The sequence below is a fragment of the Chlorocebus sabaeus genome, chromosome 3 (genome assembly GCF_047675955.1).
Source record: "Chlorocebus sabaeus isolate Y175 chromosome 3, mChlSab1.0.hap1, whole genome shotgun sequence".
NCBI lineage: Eukaryota > Metazoa > Chordata > Mammalia > Primates > Cercopithecidae > Chlorocebus > Chlorocebus sabaeus.
The window spans coordinates 1,428,260-1,449,216 of NC_132906.1; the positions used below are offsets into that span (position 1 = coordinate 1,428,260).

The 20,957-nt window shown below is 39.8% G+C and overlaps 1 protein-coding gene across 2 annotated transcripts in view; it reads left to right on the forward strand.

The window, feature by feature from the left end:
- The first annotated feature begins 828 nt into the window (after positions 1 to 828).
- Positions 829 to 20,957, forward strand: part of TPTE2 (transmembrane phosphoinositide 3-phosphatase and tensin homolog 2) — a 90,824-nt gene continuing 70,695 nt past the window's right edge. Inside the window, exons 1-6 of one of the 2 annotated variants that reach the window (XM_073012850.1) lie at positions 829 to 986; positions 3,581 to 3,634; positions 4,841 to 4,894; positions 5,446 to 5,499; positions 15,384 to 15,443; positions 20,240 to 20,290. In XM_073012850.1, coding sequence (XP_072868951.1) covers positions 844 to 986; positions 3,581 to 3,634; positions 4,841 to 4,894; positions 5,446 to 5,499; positions 15,384 to 15,443; positions 20,240 to 20,290 — 416 coding nt within the window. In that variant the 5' untranslated portion in view covers positions 829 to 843. Of the gene's footprint in view, positions 987 to 3,580; positions 3,635 to 4,840; positions 4,895 to 5,445; positions 5,500 to 15,383; positions 15,444 to 19,449; positions 19,581 to 20,239; positions 20,291 to 20,957 lie in introns of those variants that run through there. The other variant, XM_037986918.2, reaches the window with a different exon arrangement.

Sequence of the window (20,957 nt, forward strand, 5' to 3'; positions counted from 1 at the left end):
AGCGAAACTTTGTCTCACACACACACACACACACACACACACACACACACACAAACAGTGACAGAGAAAGAGACTGAGATTAGTGAGATTCACTCTCAGAAGTGTTCCGAATAATACAAAGTGTCTCTGACACAGTTTCTTGATCATCTCACTGTATCACGTTTAGATAACTTCCACATTTTTACAGTTGTTTAGAAAGAAAGAAACAGACTATGGAGAGAGGCTTCTGTCTGTTACTGTCTTTTCACCATTTGTTAGTAGCAGTCAAATGCCTTGGAAACTCTGATTTTCTGTGTATGAGACATAGCAGAATGGGCCGAGGGAAGAGAGAATCCTGTTTGGAGCGAGGAGGAGGTAGGAGTGCACAGGGAACTGTAAAGCCCTTAGCAGGAAGCAACAGAGCTAAGAGCCTTGGAGGTGTTCTCCACCCTCCGGAACTCTGCCACCACGGAGGCCGGAGCTCCAAACCTCAAATCACTGTCCTATTGGATTGTGCTTCTGTGTCAGACCTGTAGTTACTTGACTTTTTGTGGGGCTGGGGAGCCACCCATTCTGGGTGAAAGTAAGGAGGTGATGGAGGGCCTTTGAAACAGGACGTTCAATGAAATAAGAGGACTGACAACCTCCACCCAAAAGTTTAGTTTGAAGTAACTGCCACCACACAGGCTGCCACACATGGGGACTGAGGTCATAATAAAGAGGTTGATTTAAATCTGGAAGCATCACTATTTTCACCAGCCTAAGATGTCATTGCCATCATATAAACCCTCCTTTCTAATAAAAAAATGACATTTCAGAACCAAATAGCGCTATAAACATGAATAGTCAGAACTTAACTGGTTTATGTGCAGAGTAATGAAAGCAGGTTTTTCCAGAAAAGTGAATTTAGAATTGTATCTCCTGTCTGACTGTGCTCTTTTATCATCCTCTAGTGCACCCACAAATGAATTATCAGGCACGAACCTGGAGGCACGTATCAATGAAAGGTGAGTTATGCATACATGTGTCTTTATTTTTCTAATTATAACTGAACATAGAAGTATTCACACACAGGCACGTAAACAAATGTATCCATCCATCAATCCATACACACTTCTCTCAACACACATCCACTAACAACCCATGCACAGAATGGAAACATACAACAAGGAGATAGATGGACGGACACTTGTGGAGTTTATTCTGAGAAGCCTGCATGGCCATAGAGAGTGGTTTTTCACAGAGTTTCGAATTCTTCTCATCATAGCCTTTGTAGGTAACATTGCATCCTTTTCTAATGGAGTCATATAGAAAGGAGCAGGTCACAGGAGAGCTGCTGCTTCCTGTTAGTGTATTTGTCACCCTTAGTTCCTAGTAAGCAGCTTCTTAAAGGACTCAGATTTCCTGAGTTTGAGAGCCTGTGAGATTGACAGAAGGGAGGAGAAAATCCTATTTGCAACATGGAGGTGATGGCAGCCGACAAGGAGCAGTGAAGCCGTGGGCAGAAGAGAATGGAGCGAATGGAACATGGACTCGTCCCTCACACTCTAGAGCTCTGTCAGCACATGAGGTTGGTGCTAAAACACAAACACAAGCACAGCACCTCATTGGATGCAGCCCTTCCTGAGGCCCACAGCTACTTGCCTGTGTCTCCTGGACAGGAAAGACTAGCATGATGGGTGAAAGGAAAGAGGTGATGGAGAGATCCAGGAAGTGGGCCATAGATGGGATTAGAGGGAGGAATGCCTACACAGTGGAGTTGAATTTAAAAGAAATTGACCCACAAAAGGCTGTTGTGCATTGGCCAGCTCCAGTGGTAGAGAGTTTTGGTGAACTCTTGAGTTGGTGAGTCTTAGATAGGTGTAAAGTATGTGCTGCAGTTGTATAAAGTATGATGTGTAGGGTAAATGGCATGGCAGATTCCAAAGAACCAAATACACACATGACTTCTGTAAGGGTAAGGCAGTTTACAGGTTGAAAAGTAGTTGGAAGGTCGGGCGCAGTGGCTCGGGCCCGTAGTTCCAGCACTTTGGGAGGCCAGGGCGTGTGGATAATGAGATCAGAAGTTCAAGTCCAGTCTGGCCAACTTGGTGAAACCCCATCCCAGCACTTTGGCAGGCCGAGACGGGTGGATCACGAGGTCAGGAGATCGAGACCATCCTGGCTAACCCAGTGAAACCCCGTCTCTACTAAAAAAATACAAAAAACTAGCCGGGCGAGATGGCGGGCGCCTGTAGTCCCAGCTACTCGGGAGGCTGAGGCAGGAGAATGGCGTAAACCCGGGAGGCGGAGCTTGCAGTGAGCTGAGATCCGGCCACTGCACTCCAGCCTGGGTGACAGAGCGAGACTCCGTCTCAAAAAAAAAAAAAAAAATACAAAATTAGCCGAGCGTGGTGGCTGGCACCAGTAGTCCCTGCTCCTCGGGAGGCTGAGGCAGGAGAATTGCTTGAGCCTGGGAGGCAGAGGTTGCAGTGTGCCGAGATCATGGCACTGTACTCCGGCTTAGGTGACAGAGGGAGACTCTGTCTCAAAAACAAACAACAACAGCAACAACAAAACAAAAAACAAAAAGAGAAAACAAAAGCAATTGGAACTATTTTGAACTGAAAACGTTAAGTCTAGGAAGTTACATGTTGTCTTACTATGTACATTTTAAGTTCTTTGGCACTGCCCTGTGTGTGAATCGAGAGTATCTTCTAGTAGGCTGGCCAGTGCTACATGTGATGTAAAGAAATACAGTTATACATGTATCTATGCATATACTAACACATACATGCATGCATTCATACACACAAGAGAGATCGAGTTGGGCTGTTGACTGTCACAAGCATCCATGGGAACAAGGAGTTGCCGGAAACTATTTCTAGAGTCCTCTCAGAATGAGCTTTGTATGGAATATTCCTTTGTTTTTTGGATGGAGGTAGGAAAATGGGGAGGAACTCGTAGAGGGAGGCTTTTTATGTTAGTGTTTGTCACATTTCCTTTCTGTGAGAGTGAGACTGTACTAGTAGCGTGGACCAAGGGAGAGGCGAATCCTGCTTGGAGCGAGAAGGAGATAGGAGCGGACAAAGATCAGAGAAATGCCAGCCAGAGAAAAGAACAGATCTAATAACCCTGGAATTATTTCACACCCTCCAGAGCTCTGCCTTTATGTGAGGCTGACTGCCTTGGCCCATACCCACCCTCACATGGGATGGAGCCCTTGCTTGAGGCCTGTAACTACTTGGCCACAACCCTTGGTCAGGAAAGACAACTAGGGTGGGTGGGAAGTGAGGAGGTGATTGGAGGTGATAGAGAATGGGGAACTCAGGTGGGATTATAAGAAGGGGGACTTACAAACTAAATTTGAACTGGAATTAAATGCTCTCCAGAAATGCTGTTGCACACTGAGGTGTAGATACCGTTACTTAATCTGGAGGCATTGCTGTGTTCACAGCCTAAGATACTCACTGTTGGCATTTAAAACCTCATTTCTAATAAACAGCAAATGCCATCCCAGGTCAATTTAGTGATATACATACATGTAGACTAACTGTAGCTATTTGTTGCAAAACATTAGGATAACGCATTGTGTCTGACTCTGGCCATATTTGTCCTTTAGTCCCGATCCGAATGCCCTGGAGGGAGTCATCATTGAGAGAAGCCCCAGTGACAGGTGAGTTATAAGAGATGTACACACGGCCAGGTGCAGTGGTTCACACCTGTAATCCGAGCACTTTGGGAGGCCGAGGCAGGCAGATACCCTGAGCTCAGGAGTTCAAGACCAGGCTGGCAAACCTGGTGAAATCCCATCTCTACTAAAACTACAACAACTAGCCAGCTGTGTTGACAGTTGCCTCTAATCCCGACTGCTCGGGATTCTGAGGCAGGAGCATTGCTTGAACATGGGAAGGTGGAGGTTGCAGTGAGCTGAGACCATGCCCCTGCATTCCACTCTGGGCAGCAGGAGAAAAACTTTGTCGCAAAAAAAAAAAAAAAAAAGAAAAAAAGGAAGAAAAAAAAGGTGTACTAGTGTGATTCACTCTCAGAAGTGTTCCCAATAATACAAAGTGTCTCTGACACAGTTTCTTGATCATCTCACTATATCACGTTTAGATAACTTCCACATTTTTACAATTGTTTAGAAAAAAAGAAACAGACTATAGAGAGAGGCTTCTGTCTGTTACTGTCTTTTCACCATTTGTTAGTAGCAGTGAAATGCCTTGGAAACTCTGATTTTCTGTGTATGAGATACAGCAGAGTGGGCCGAGGGAAGAGAGAATCCTGTTTGGAGCGAGGAGGAGGTAGGAGTGCACAGGGAACTGTGAAACCCTCAGCAGAAAGCAACAGAGCTAAGAGCCTTGGAGGTGTTCTCCACCCTCCAGAACTCTGCCACCACGGAGGCTGGAGCTCCAAACCTCAAATCACTGTCCTATTGGATTGTGCTTCTGTGTCAGTCCTCTAGTTACCTGACCCTTTTTGTGGGGCAGGAGAAACCACCATGCTGGGTGAAGGTAAGGAGGTATTGGAGGGCCTTTGAAGCAGAACATTGAATGGAATAAGAGGGCTGACTACCTGCAAACAGGAGTTGAGTTTGAAATAGCTGCCACCACAAAGTCTGTCACACATTGGGACTGAGGTCGTAAGAGGTGTACTTACACCGAGAAGCTTTACTATTTTCCCCAGCTTATGATTTTGGTTGTCGTCATATAAATCCTTATTTCTAATAAAGAAAAAAGACATTCCGTATTCCAACAGTACTGTACAAATGAATAGTCAGAAATTAATTGGTTTCTGTCTAGAGTAATGATAGGTAACTTTTCCAAAATATAAATTCAGAATTATGTCTCCTATCTGACTGTATTCTTTTATCATCTGCTAGTCCACAGACAAATGAATTGAAAGGAGCAACCGAGGAGACACTTACGAATGAAACGTGAGTAATAAATAGTTAAATAAAGACTCCCATCAGCATAAGTGTGCACAGAACTAAACACACACACAGGCACATGAGCAGATCCATCCATCCATCCATCCATCCATCCATCCATCCATCCATCCATCCATCCACACCTCTCTTCAACATGCGTACGCAAATTAATCCATGCACATGATGGAAACCTAGAACAAGGAGAAAGGAAACAGATGAACATTTGTGGAATTTACTCTCAGGAGCCTGCATGGCCATATAGATTTTTTTTTTTTTTTTAGGAAAGTTTCCAATTCTTCTCATTGTAGCATTTGTTAATAACTTTGCATCCTTCTTTGGTGGAGTTGATTAAAGAGGAGCAGGTCATAGGAGAGTTGCTTCCTCCTGTGAGTGTATTTGTCACCGTTAGTTCCTAATAAGCAGTTTTTTTTATGGGACTCAGATTTCCTGACAGAAATTAATTGGTTTCTGTCTAGAGTAATAAAAGCTAATTTTTCCAGAAAAGTGAATTTAGAATCATGTCTCCTAACTGACTGTATTCTTTAATCATCCTCTAGCCCACACAGCACTGAATGTAAAGGAGCAGACCTGTTGTCACCTGTCAGTAAAAGGTGAGTTATCAATCCATAAAGACACACGTATGCATAAGTGTGCTTAGAGCTATACACACACACAAGCACGGACACAAATAGATCCATCTATCTCCATCCGTACACACTTCTGTCAACACATTTACACAAACAAACCCACGCACCCAATGGAAACAGAAAACACGGAGCCAGACGGACATTTGTGGAATTTACTCTCAGGAGCCTGCATGGCCACACAGTGTTTTTAACAGGGTTTCCAATTCTTCTCATTGTAGCATTTGTAGGTAACTTTGCATCCTTTTTAGATGGAGTTGTATAAGGAAGTCAGTTCATAGGAGAACTGCTTCTTCCTGTTAGTGTATTTGTCACCCTCAATTTCTGGTAGGCAATTTTTTAAGGGATTCAGGTTTCCTGAGTTTGAGACCCTACCATAGTGTGCCAAGAAAGGAGAGAATCCTATTTGCAACGTGGAGGAGATAGCAACCAATAAGGAGTAGTGAAGCCCTGGGAAAAAAAGAAGGGAGCTAATGGAATGTGGACTTGTCCCACACCCTCGAGAGCTCTATCCACATGTGAGGTTGGTGCCCAGACCCAACCCAAACCCACCACCTCGTTGGATGCCGCTTTCCTTAGGTGCGCGGGTACTTCACTGTGTCTCATGGGCAGGAAAGACTAGCACGATCAATGAAAGGAAGGAGGTGGTGGAGAGTTTTCCCAGTCATGTGAAAACTTCTCCTAGAAATAAATCATAAAGGTGTAAGTAATATGGAAAACCTGATTCAAGTTAATTGTAGTGTAATGCTCAAGAAAATATGCAAAATGAATGAGATTTTACAGAAGGAATAAAAGGATTGTGTTTAATCAGTGACTGATTAAGGAAACATCTAGGTGAGAATTCTGTAGTTGCTCATTAAGCAATAGTATGTGAGTTTTGTATGTATTATTGATTTTTAAGCCAATAAATAAATCTTTAAAAGATTTATTAGACGTCCTTATTTTATAGGACGTTGGAGGCATGGGTAAATTAAAATGCATTTCTATTATTATTTTTTGAGACGAAGTCTTACTGCTGCCCAAGCTGGAGCACAGTGTCACGATCTCAGTTCATTGCGACCTCCACTTCCCAGGTTCAAGTGATTCTCCTGCCTCAGCCTGCTGAGTAGCTGGGGCTGCAGTCACGTGCCACCATGCCTGACTAATTTTTTGTATTTTTCGTAGGGGCAGGGTTTCACTATATTGGCCCAACTGGTCTTGAACTCCTGACCTCGTGGTCCGCCCGCCTCAGCCTCCCAAAGTGCTGGGATTACAGTCATGAGCCACTGTGCCTGGCTAAAATGTATTTCTAATATGTACATAGGTTTAATTTATATGTAGTTTAATTAATCTCTAATTGACCATTGATAAATGAATCTTTGTTAATTGTTGGACTTTACTTACTGGGCTTATGTGGTAGGATTTGCATACCCTCACTTATATACGTACGTATTTCATATTTATGGAAAATCTACTTTTGGTACAAATAATGTATTTGCTAACAGTGTCAAAAAAGAGAAATTCACTCTGTGCCTATGTACCTTTTTGCTCCATCAGCACTGCCTTCAGTGAAATGACAACAGTAACACATGAAGGGACTTTCAACAAAATTTGAGGTTTAAGTAAATAAAAAGCTAGATGTAAACATATATATGTAAATACATACGTAGACACACACAAAAGCATACATGTAGAAAAGAGAGATTCAGATTTGGGAAGTTCATTGGAGCATCCATGACAATACAGAATGTTTTAGACACTGTTTTCTAAAGTCTCATTACTGTAGTATCTGCAGTTACCTTTCTTTCTTCGATCTAGTTGGATAAAAGAGGAATAGGTCTTAAGAGGAATGCTTCTTATTCCTCTTCCATTGGTCACCCTTATTTAGCAGCACCCTGAATGCTTCTTATTCCTAGTCCATCGGTCACCCTTATTTAGCAGCACCCTGAATGCTTCTTATTCCTAGTCCATCGGTCGCCCTTATTTAGCAGCACCCTGAATGCTTCTTATTCCTAGTCCATCGGTCACCCTTATTTAGCAGCACCCTGAATGCTGCTTATTCCTATTCCATCGGTCACCCTTATTTAGCAGCACCCTGAAACCTTAGGGAAATATGAGAACGTGTGTATTGTATGACACTCTAAAGAGGCAGCCGTCCTGTTTGGAGCAAGGAGGAGGTAACAGTGAGCAGGTCGCTGAGGAGCTCTCAACAGAAAAGAACAAAGCTAATAGACCCTGGTCTCTCCGTCTGTTACCGCATGAGGCTACTGCCCCAAAGGTAAACCCACCATCAGATTGTATGGAGGCGCCCTGCCTTGGGTCTGTAGTTACTTAGCCCTGTCGGAGGGGCAGGAAAGACATCCATGATTGGTGAAGAGTTACGGGTGGTATTTGAACGTGAGAAGGCAGAAAATTACAAGGGCAAGCAAGGTGGGTATTTACAAACTGAAGTTGAATTTATGTAAATTTTGCCAGAAACAGTAACTTGGGGATTACGTTTAGGAGTAAAGAAATGTATATAAACTTGATTCATTAAGTTTTTTTCACAGGCCAAAAAATTTCATTACAAACGTCTAAAACTTCATTTCCAGAGAAAAATTAAATACCAGGTTTCAAATAAAAAACTGATTAATGTCAATTTTTCAGGGTAACTAGATTATAGATTGTAGAATAATTATTGCTAATTTGTATCAGAAAATTAAGTCTAGAATAACATGTGGAGTCTTGCTATGTGCATTTTTAATCCTTTAGCTACTGCCCCATTGAATTAAAAAGAGTAATGTGTGGTAGAGTCATCAATGATGGGTGAGATTTCAAAATATGGAGAGAAAGAAGAGAGGGATGTATTGAGATTGGTAAAATTCACTCACAAAGAAGTAATACAGAACTGCACTTAAACTGTGATTCATTAGACTATTTGTTAAGGCCCAAGAGCACCTTTACATAATGTAAGGTTTTCTTCTAGGAAAAAATGATATATTAATAGTAGACTCCAAATCACTCACGTATACATTTTCAGAGTTCAACCAGTTTATAAATGTAGAGCAATAGTATATAACTTCAACCAGAAAAGTATGTCTCTAAAGTCACTTGACCTGACCTGTACATTTTTAATCCTTAGCACTGGCCCGGATAAAATGACATCAGTAGTCTTTCACTACTTTGATGTATCTTTGATATAACTCGCCTTTCAATGGTGGTGTCACTGAAAACTACTGAGGTTATTAATTTGGGTCACTTCTAAAGGATCTATCTACACACACACACACACAACACACATGTATATATTTGTGTGTGTATATATATACACAGATATATCTTTTAGCTATATATATAGTATATATAGGTATATAAATATGTATTTGTGTGTATGTAGATACACATGTCTCGATACATGTCTGTATATTTGCATATTTAAATGTGTGTATACATATCTATATATATAGACATATTCTTTAGCACTGACCCAAATTAATAACATCAGTAGTCATATATCCTTTTATATATATAAGCATGTGTGTATATATGAAAACATATATGTATATATCCTTTAGGCTATATATGTATATGTATACATATATAGTTTATATATACATATGTGTGTGTATGCAGATATATCTTGTTTTATTGTGCTTTACTTTATTGCCCCTCAGATATTACTTTTTTATAAACTGAAGGTTTGTAGCAACCCTGCGTTGAGTAAGTCTACTGGTTTTATTTTTCCAACAGCATGTTCTCACTTTGTGTCTCTGTCACATTTTAATAATTCTTGCAATATTCCAAACTTTTTATTATCATATCTGTTATGGTGAACTGTGATCAGTGATCTTTGATGTTACTATTGTAATTATTTTGGGGCAACATGAACCATGCCCATATTAAGATGACCAGCCTAATTAATGACATGTTGGTTCTGACTGCTCCACTGACTAGCCATTCCCCCATCTCTCTCCTTCTCCGTGGGCCTCCCTATTCCCTGAGACACAACAATACTGAAAGTAGGCCATTTAATAAGCCTATGATGGTCTCTAAGTGTCCTAGTGAAAGGAAGAGTCACATGTCTCTCACTTTAAACCAAAAGCTAGAAATGATTGTAAGGAAGGCTAGACTTGCACCAGTTCACCCAAGTTGTGAATGTAAAACAAAAAACAAAATGAAAAAGCCAAAAAACTTCTGGAAGAAAATTAAGACTGCTACTCCAGTGAACATACAAATGATGAGAAAGCAAAACAGTCTGATAGCTAATGTGGAGAATGTTTTAGTGGTCTGGATAAAAGATCAAACCAGCCACAGCCTTCCCTTAAGCCAAAGCCTAGTCCAGGACAAGGCCCTCACTCTTTGATTCAATGAAGGCTGGGAGAGGTAAGGAAGCTGCAGAAGAAAAGCTTGAAGCTAAAAGGTTGGTTCATGAGGTTAAGGAAGTAAACCATCTCCTTAACATAAAAGTACAAGGTAAAACAGCAAGTGCCAATGCAGAAGCAACAGCAAGTTATCCAGAAGATCTAGCTGAGATAATTGATGAAGGTGGCCACACTAACCAACAGATTTTCAATGTAGACAAGATAGCCTTTTATTGGAAGAAGATGCCATCTAGGACTTTTGTATTTAGAGAGGAGAAGTCAATGCATGGTTTCAAAGCTTCAAAGCACAGGCCAGTTCTCTTGTTAGTGGCTAATGAAGCTGGTGGCTTTAAGTTGAAGCCAACAATCATTGACTATTCTGAAAATCCTAGGGCCCTTACGAATTATGGTAAATCAAGCAAGATGGGTGACTAGAGATGCCTGGTGCTTGTCTCCCCTACAAGAAAGAACCGAGGCAACAAATACACATCTAAGATTTGATTAGAGTATCAAAGGGATAGTCCTAGAGTGCAGCAAAGGAGTGGAGACACACCTGTCGTGACTGGAAGTCCTCACAGCATGGAAACACTCAGCCTCTGCAGCCCCTTCTCCCCCATCTGGATTGAACTGGCCCAGAGAGAGGAGGGACATCTCATTGCAGGGTGAAGGTAAGCAGAAGATCCCCACCAGCCCCACTGCCATCACAAACACAAAGTCTTTACAACAGGAGAATCTCACAGTCTTTGCAAGCCCTGAGGCCAGTTTGGAGTACTGCCAAGAATTCACACAGCTGCATGTCCTGGACTAGGAGTACAAGGTGAAGACTTCCCACCCCCAGAGACCTGAGCTGCAGCAACACAGCACCATCTTGAGACCAGAGTCATCTCTCGAGTGTGCCCTCCTCTGGGGGCCAGTAGCCACTGTGCCTCTCCAGCACTGGAGCTTTACCTTCACTACACCAAGCCCACATGGGTGGGTTAAAGCCACAATCCCAGCTGTGTGGAGGTTGGTCCCAGGATTGGCTGTAACTCAAGTACTGCAGAGCAGGGAAATCAAGCCCCACCACCACACTTCCAGACAGAGGAATAATCTGCAGTCCCATCCAGGGTAAACTCACTCTTAAGCCAGCCAAACCACTACCTGCCCTCTCCCAAGTGGGAGAGGCCCCTAAGCCTCTGAGCAGCTGATACACCCCCAGCTCAACAGAGTGACTACGAGCCCATGCTCAGGACCTGAGAACCAGCCCTGCAGGCCCCGTCCACCACAGACATGCTCCTGGCCTGCCCAGGAGCCCTCTGCCTTTAATAAGGGCCTGAAAAACAGTCCCACAGGCTGCCCCCAGCAGGCACACCACTGAGTGGGCCTTGCACCTGCGTCTCAGACGTGAGAGACAAGCAACTGTGTATGCCCAAGTCTCAGGGCCAAGAAACAACCCTGGGAGCTTACTCTGGCCAGCATACCCTCAGGCCAGCTAAGCAGCCACATACCTATGTCCCAGGTTGAGGAACATTGTGGGTCATAGCAGCATTCCCCTGGGCTTCCCCTGGCAGGCACCACCCAGGCCACCTGAGCAGCAATGTGCCCACATCCTGAGCTAGAATAGCCCTATGAACTACCCCCAGCAGATACACATCCAGGACAGTTGAGAAGTCATTTGACTGTATCCCAGGCTGGAGAAACACCCCCTGTTGGGCAGTCCTGGCAAAGATACCTTCAGTCCAGCTTAGCAGCCATGCAGCTATATATTTGGCCTATGAGTTTCCCCCAGCAGACTGGCCCCAGGCCAGATGAGCAGCTATGTACCCACATACCAGATATGAGAAACAGCCCTTCAGGCCACTCCGGGAGTGCATGCTTCCAGGCCAGGCAAATAGCTGTGTGCCTGCATCCTGGGCCTGAGAAACTGTCCTGTAAGGCACATCTGGCTGGCATGTCTTGGTTGAGCAACTGCATCCCCGTGCTCCTGGCTAGAGTGACAGCAACATGGCCAGCCACATAAAGCCATACTCCAAGTTTTCTGATCCACTGTATGCCTGCACACACCCCTACCCTGAGAAACAGCCCAGTGAGCCCACCCTTGGCAAAGCTGCACCAGCATCACCACAAACTTCCTTAGTCTAGGCCACTGAGTAACTTGCATATGTTACTAGTGTGGATCAGAGCTGAATAAACTACATGGAGACTACACTTACTGCATCCATGTGGAACCAAGGCCAATATGCCCCAATGAACTGACATCCAAGACCCATTCATACAAATAAATTCATACAAGTAAAGCTACTCCATAAAATTGGAAAAGGTGACTTTTACACCAGATGCATAGAAATCAACATAGAAACACACCAACCATGAAATGCAAGCAAACATGTCACCTACAAAGGGAAATAATAATTATCCAGTAATAGACCCCAATCATAAATATATGAAATGACAGAAAAAAGAATAATCTTAAGGAAACTCAGTGAGATATAAGGTAATACACATAGTCCAGTCAATGAAATCAGGAAAACAGGATTTGAAAGAGAAATTCAGTAAAGATACAGATATCATAAAAAGAACCAGCAGAAGCCCTAAGAGCTAAACAGTTCAAGGGATGAAATGAAAAAATACAATCAATGGCTTTACAGACAAGATCAAGCAGAATAAATGATTTCTGAACTTGAAGACAAGTCCTTTGAAATAATACAGGCAGGCAAAAAAGAATAAAAAAGAATGAAAAAAGCCTGCAGGATTTATGGGACACCATTAATTTGATCAAATATTCATATTATGGGCATTCCAGAAGGAAAAGTGAATAGAAAATATGAGGAAAACATATTTAATAAAATAAGAGCATAAAAATTCCTAACTCTTGAAAGAGAGCTAGACATCTAGTTTCAGGAAGATCAAAGAACCCCAAATACATTCAACCCAGACATTATAATCAAATTGTGAACAATCAAAGACAAAGATTTTTTAAAATAGCAAGAGAGAAGTAAGACACTTATAATGGAATCCCCATTAGACTAACAGGTGATTTCTCAGCAGAAACCTTAGGCTAGAAGAGAATGGGATGATATATTTGAAGTTCTGAAAGAAAAAAATCTTTCAGCCAAGAATATTATACCCAGCACAGCTATCCTTTACAAATGAAGAAGACATAAAATCTGTCATAGATAAACAAAAATAAAGATAATTCATCACTACTAGACCAGCCTTACAAGAAATGCCCAAGGGAGTCTTACGTCTGGAAGTAAAAAGATGATAACCACTATCATAAAAACATGCAAAACTTTAAGTCACTGTTACAGTCAATACATAAAGGAGAAAGAGAAAGGAATGAAACCTTATCACTACAGAAAACTGCCCAACTTCAAAAGTAAACAGAGAGGAAGAAAGGAACAAAACATATACAAAACAACCAGAAAACAATAAAATGTTGGAAGTAACTCCTCACCTACCAATAATAACTTTGAATGTCAATAGATTAAATACACCATGAAGGATATAGACTTGCTGAGTGGATTAAAAAATAAGACCCAACTATATTTTATCTAAAATAAACTCACCTTACCTGTAAAGAAACACATAGACTGAAAATGAAGGGGAGGAAAAAGATATTCCATGCAAATGGAAGCCAAAAGCAGAAATAGGTATACTTGTATCAGACAAAACAGACTTCAAGTTAAAAACCATAAAAAGTAACAAACAAGATTATTATATAATAATAAAGGGTTCCATTCAGCAAGAAATGTAACATAATTGTAATATGTGTGTAATTGTAAATATGTATGCACTCAAACACCAGAGCACCTAGACATATAAAGTGAACATCTAGATCTAAAGAGGGAGATAGACCCAGTTACAATAAGAGTTGGGCACTTCAGTATCTCATGCTCAGCATTGGACAAATCATCTAGACAGAAAATCAACAAAGAAACATAGACTTAAACACCATAGACCAAATGGACATAACAAACATTTACAGAACATCTCACCTAACAGTTGCAGAATACACATTCTTTTCATCAGCACATGAAACATTATCCAAGATAGATCATATGTTAGGCTACAAAACAAGTCTCAACAAATTTTTAAAAATTGAAATTATTTCAGGTATCTTATCTTACCACAATGGAATAAAACTAGACATTCATAACAAGAGGAACCTTCAAAACTCTACAGACATATGGAAATTAAACAACATGCCCTTGAGTTACAGTGAGTGAAGAAAGAAATTAAGAATGAAATTTAAAAATTCCTTGAAACAAATGTAACTAGAAACACAACATACCAAAACATAGGGGACACAGCAAAAGCAGTTATTAAGAAGTATGTTTTTAGCAATAAATGCCTGGATCAAAAAAACTAGAAAACTTTCAAATAAGCTACTGAACAATTCTACCTCAAGAAACTAGAATAGTAAGAACAAACCAAACCCCAAATTATTACAAGGAAATAAATAAGGAAGAACAAACAGAAATAAACAAATTTGAGGCAAAAATTGCAAAAGGTTAACAAAAAGCAGGTTTAAAAATATCAACAAACCGTTAGCTAGACTAAGAAAAAGAGAAGACACAAGTAAATTCAGAAACAAAGAGACCTTATAACAGATATGACAGAAATAAAAAGAATTATTAGAGACTATTATGAACAACTCTACAATAAATTTGAAAACCTAGAGGAAGTGGACAAAATCCTTGATGCATACAACCTACCAAGACTAAACCAAGAAGAAATAGAAAACCTGAACAGACCATAAGCAAGTAATGAGATTGAATCAGTAATAAAAAGGCTTTCAACAAAATCCAGGACCTGATGGCTTCACCACTTAATTCTCACTTGTGAAAGGAAGAGTCATTAGCTACAGCAAACTTCATTGTTGTTCTATTTTAAGAAATTGCCTCAGCCACCCCAACCGTTGGCAACCACCACTCTGATCAGTCAGCAGCCATCAACATGGAGGCAATATCCTCCACCAGCAAAAAGACTATGACTTGCTAAAGGCTCAGGTTATTAGCATTTTTTAACCAATAATGTAGTTTTGAATTAAGGTATGTACATAAGTTTTTGAACATAATGCCACTGCAAACTTAATAGGCTATAGTGTAGGGTAAACATAACTTTCATATGCACAGGGAAACCAAAACATTTGTGTGAGTTGCTTAGTGCAGTTTTTGCTTTATTGCAGTGGTCTGGAATGAAACCCACAATGTCTTTGAGATATGTCTATACACATTATTTATATATTATACATCTGTAGACATGTTCTTTTATATATCTTTATATACATATATATAGAAAGAGAGAGAAAAGAAGACAAAAATATGCAAAATTCAGTGTTGGGAGTATCCATGAGGAAAGAGTTTCTGGTTAATGATTGTAATTTTCTTTCTTAAATATTAAGTCTTCCAGTGAGCTAAGTCATGTTTACTATATCCTTTAGATTCATGGGATTCTTGTTATTCAAATATATTTTTCATCACTATTTTGTGTAGCAAATATCTAATGATATTTTTTGCTCTTTTTTTTTTTTTTTTTTGGTGGCTAAAGTATGTTAGAACGACTTTCCAAGTTTGAAGTTGAAGATGCTGAAAATGTTGCTTCATATGAGTAAGTCAATTTGAAGTTTGAAAGGAGGGAGCCATTGGTGGATCTCTTGTCTTTAGTTAAACAGGGCTTATGCTGAGGCAAGAAGGAAAAAGGGAAACTATGGAAAGATATCAAGATGTATGGGTGGGAAGGTACACCATATTTACTCCAGTTGAATTCTTAGACAAGTATTATTTTGAAAAAAAAATTCCATCCATTCAGAAATAAATGTTCTTCTAGCTTGAAAATGTAGAAAGTATTCTTAGAAGAAATTAATTCCATTAAAAGTTTAAAAAAAAAACAAAAACAGGGATGCAGAATGCTACTTAACTCATCACTAGTGAACATTTCTCATTTTTACTGGGTATTGTGTGATTCCCAATTTTGTAGATTTTGCCTATGAGCAAGTGGTATTGATAGCAAAAGCAAACATGTTTTGCTGACTAACAACCTCTTTATGCTCATTGGGATTTTATTCTTACTTGTTTCTAATCTCACTAGAGTACTTCCTGTTGCACTGACCTGAAGGCATTTTATCATGTACTCACTGTAATGAAACAATACATTCTTAAACTGGCTTGTGTCTGAACTGCAGACATATTCAGGAGATTTTTCTTCTGCTTCTTTCTTGCCCAGCTGTATAACCATTTGCCAGCTTGGGTCAATGCTGGAGAGGAAGTACTGCCATAGAGGAAGTTAACTCACCATGGTTGTAAGCTGTTGGTGTCTAAACAAAGATTGGAAACAAACAGGGCAAATACAAATAGTTCTTCAAATTACCCTGAATTTGCCACTGAATTAAACTGTGTGTCTGCAAATTAGCTATACATTTTCTGTAATGGAGCTGCCCAGGGCTGAAGCAAAATTAGACAGATTAAGCAAGGCAAGCATTTCCTTCTTTCCCCAGTCCAAACAAAATAAAACAGATTTTCATTTCATTTTATTTTTAAATTACAAAGTCTCATTACATAGATATAGGAGGAATTTGCAGTAGTCCCTGTGAGAAATGCTGGTGTTTCATATGAGGGGGATTATCTTGGATTTATAGTAAAAGCTGGAATCAGTGCTGGGCTTTGACATCATATATTCATTCACCTGATACTCAGCAAGTCACTAAACCTCTTTTAACTTTCAGATTATTCAAATGTAAACTGGTTATGATGCTATCTATGTACTGGATATTGTATTGTAAAAAATTAGTAATAAAACTAAAATAACATGCAAAAATACTTTGAAAACTCTGTAGCTCTGTGAATAGGTTTTATTCTAAAAACTGAAAATAACATAAGAGTTCATTAAAGGAAAATCAGAAAATACAGTCAACAGATCTGCCCACATATAGTCATTCTTAAACTTGGATGCGTGCACTTCTAAGTTCTTTAAGCATATACTTTTTTTGTTTACAGGTATGAGACCATACTTATTATTCTTTTGTAAATAACCTTATTACTTCATGACATCATGACTATATTTTTTTGTTAATACATATTCATGTGCACTTACAACATTATTTGTAACAGTTGTGTAATATTTCATGGTGTAGATGTGCTATAATTCATTTAATAGTCAGATATTGCTGAACAATTAAGTTGTTTTTACAAGTTTTTAAGTGTTACAAAAATGAATATATTCGAGGCTAAATCTCTGTATATTGTTGGTTATTTGCTTGTTATAAATTCTCAGAAGTGGAAAGTCTGTGTCAAAGGGAATGATTGTGACACTATTGATATTGATATGTGCTTTAACATCAAGATGCAAAGTGTACATTTCTCCCCTCCCACACTTAGCACTAGCCATCATTGATTTATTTGATATTAGTAAATATATTTGTTTTAATGCACATTCTTGACACACTGTCATTTACCCTTTCTAAGTTAATATTTCATCATTTGCAAACTACCTTTGCCCAGTTAAAATTGGGGTGTTTTTCTGTCTTTGGACTGAAAAGTTAAATCTATTGGTCTTTTTTCTATTTTATGTAATATAAGTAATTTCTCCCAGGTTGTCTTGCTTTTCACTATATAAAAGTATTTAATCGGCCGGGCGCGGTGGCTCAAGCCTGTAATCCCAGCACTTTGGGAGGCCGAGACGGGCGGATCACGAGGTCAGGAGATCGAGACCATCCTGGCTAACACGGTGAAACCCCGTCTCTACTAAAAAATACAAAAAACTAGCCGGGTGAGGTGGCAGGCGCCTGTAGTCCCAGCTACTCAGGAGGCTGAGGCGGGAGAATGGCGTGAACCCGGGAAGCGGAGCTTGCAGTGAGCTGAGATCCGGCCACTGCACTCCAGCCTGGGCAACAGAGCGAGACTCCGTCTCAAAAAAAAAAAAAAAAAAAGTATTTAATCTTCATGTAATCAAATGTATCTGTACTTTTCTTTGTGATTTTGCCTTTAATGTTATTCTCAAGAAGTCCTTCTTACCCCAAGATGTTAAATATATTCACCAAAATTTCTGTTTTGAATTTATTTTCTTCATTTAAATAAAATATCTGCCCTGAATTTACTTTAAGGTATAAAGTGTAGAAATTTACTTTTCTTCTAAGTGACTCATAGTTTTCTCAGCATGAAAATGTCATCCCCCTGTATTGTCCTTACCCTGTTTTAGTGATCTAGAGTGAGCAGGAAAACCAGAGTCAAGAGATCGAGACCATCCTGGCCAACATGGTGAAACTCCGTCTCTACTAAAAATACAAAAAATTAGCTGGGCGTGGTGTTTCAGTGGACACTGAAACAGACTAAGGGGCTAAAGCCACCCAAGCCACTCCTTCATGCCTTCGTAATCTGTCAGGCTTGATTCTGTATGGTGACATTGTCAAGTGAATTCAGATTTATGACATTTCCTTGATAGCCAGAGATCCAGTAGACTGTGGGATCAGAGGTTCTTGTAGTAAGAGAATGGCAAGTTGAGGAGAGAATTCACCTCTTTTGGCCAATTGACCCTCCATCTACATCAGCCTTAACTCTCCAAGCCTGGGTGGAGGTGGTGGGTCCAGGTGGAGAGGGGAAGATTAGAAGGATTGGGGATTTCCTTTATCTCAGGTTAACCTAACATCATTCAGCAAAGGCCAATTTTTTTTTTTTAACTTTTATTTTTAGGTTTGGAGGTACATGAGAAGTCTGTTACATAGGTAAACATATGTCAGGGAGGTTTTTTTTTTTTTTTTTTTTTACATATTATTTCATCATCCAGGAATTAAGCTCAGTACCCAAATTGTTATCTTCTCTGCTCCTCTCTGTTCTGCTACCCTCCCCACTTAAGTAGACCCCAGTGTCTGTTTCTTTCTTTGTGTTCGTAAGTCCTTATGATTTAGCTACCACTGATAGGTGAGAACATTCAGTATTTGGTTTTCTGTTTCTGCACTAATTTGCTAAGGATAATGGCCTTCAGCTCCATCCATGTTCCCACAAAAGACATGATCTCATTCTTTTTTTATGGCTGCGTAGTGTTCCGTGGTATATATGTTCCATATTTTCTTTATCCAATCTGTCATTGATGGATACCTAGGTTGATTCTATGTCTTTGCTGTTGTAAATAGTGCCGCAGCGAGCATTCATATGCATGTATCTTTATAGTGGAATGATTTATATTCCTCTGGGTATATACCCAGTAATGGGATTGCTCAAATAGTAGTTCTGCTTTTAGCTCTTCAAGGTATTGCCATACTGCTCTTTACGATGGTTGAACTAATTTACACTCCCACCAACAATGTATAAGTGTTCCCTTTTCTCTGCAACCTTGCCAGCATCTGTTATTTTTTGACTGTTTAGTAATAGCCATTCTGACTGGTGTGAAATGGTATCTCATTGTGGTTTTGATTTGCATTTCTCTAATCTGTGATATTGAGCTTTTGTTCATATGCTTGTTGGCCACATGTATGTCTTCTTTTGAGAAATGTCTGTTCATGTCGAAGGCCAATTTTGGCAGTGCCCCAGTTCTGCTCAGTATCTGCCCTCTTTGTTCTGCAGTCTTAGGCACAGGCGGTGAGCATTGTCTTAGGATTCATGGCTCTCGGGGTGGAATTTGAGTCCTGTGTTGGAGGCTTCAGTGTGACAGAAACTTCCTGAAGACTTCTCCTCCTAAAGAGCCTCCAACACAGGAGGCTTCAGCAGGACAGAAGAATTGTTCCTCATCAGCTACCTTGTCTCCAGCCATAAGGTAAAATGAGGCATTATTGGAGTCTTCATCAAACAGGTTCTCCTTCCTTTGATTAATGGATGGAGCCCAGTCTTTCAGGTGTTTCTCCTTTGAAGTATATCTTACTAAAATGTCTTACCTCTGAAGTTCATTTGCAACCTCAAATGCGACTCTTGCTAATGTGTGTCTGTTCACTAGGTGTCTCGTTTGAAGAGATGACAAGAGCATCATTTACTCCCTATGCTCATTCCCGAAATGCCTTATTTTATTGCGGTGGAAACTGAGATCTGGCCAAAGTTTGATGACTTGCCCAGGCCGGCTTTAAAATTCAGTTCTCTTCTACCACCCTTTTCTGTCTTCATGCTATACTCCTTGAGTTGATGACCACAAGTTTAAGTTTAGTATTGCCATAAAGTTGGGGTTGGGGCTTTGCATGCAACGGAAATGTTACTAAACATCCAAAGTTTACTGTCTTATTTGCATATATTCTGGATAGCAAAGTAAAATACTTATGGAACAGAAAGAATAAAATTTTAGCTATTAGTAAAAAGCATTTTGTCATACAACTTCTGAATAACTTTCTTTTAAAATTGTATTTATAAAGGCCTTTGTTTTTTGGTTAAACTTACAATATATGTTAGAAGAAATCTGATTAATTTTATTTTTACTTCTTTTTGCAGCACCAAGATTAAGAAAATTGTGCGTTCAATTGTATCATCCTTTGCATTTGGGTATGTGAGACATAGAAAACACCGTGTATTAAATATATCTGAGACTTGACTGGGCGTGGTGGCTCACGCCTGTAATCCCAGCACTCTGGGAGGCCAAAGCGGGCAGATCACCTGAAGTCAGGAGTTCAAGACCAGCCTGGCTAACATGGTGAAACCCCATCTCTACTAAAAATACAAAAAGAAGGCACAGGTTGCAGTGAGCTGAAATTGCACCATTACACTGCAGCCTGGGCGACAGAGCAATACTCCATCTTTTAAAAAAAGAAAAAAAAAATACATACATACATATATATATATATAATATATATATGAGACTTAATACTTCAATGAGAAAGACTGAAATAAACAAAAAAGCATTTCCACCGTCCATCAGTTGCTAAGTAGCCATGTGCCCCATCTAATGTAATCTAATTTATCATGGAATTTTGGTTTAAGCTGGACATTAAGGCTTGCAAATAAATGGCTTTTGCCTAAGATTAATAGTAACTTATTAATATTGTTTTTCTTCCATCTGTAAAAGTAACATTAATGAAAATCAAATGTTAAAATGCTATAATTATTAGTAAAGTGTTTTATTAAGTACCTTATACATCTAGAATTACTCTTTAATTCTGGAAACAATTTACTTAGACTCTTCTCTACATAAGAGTAAGATTTCATACTATGA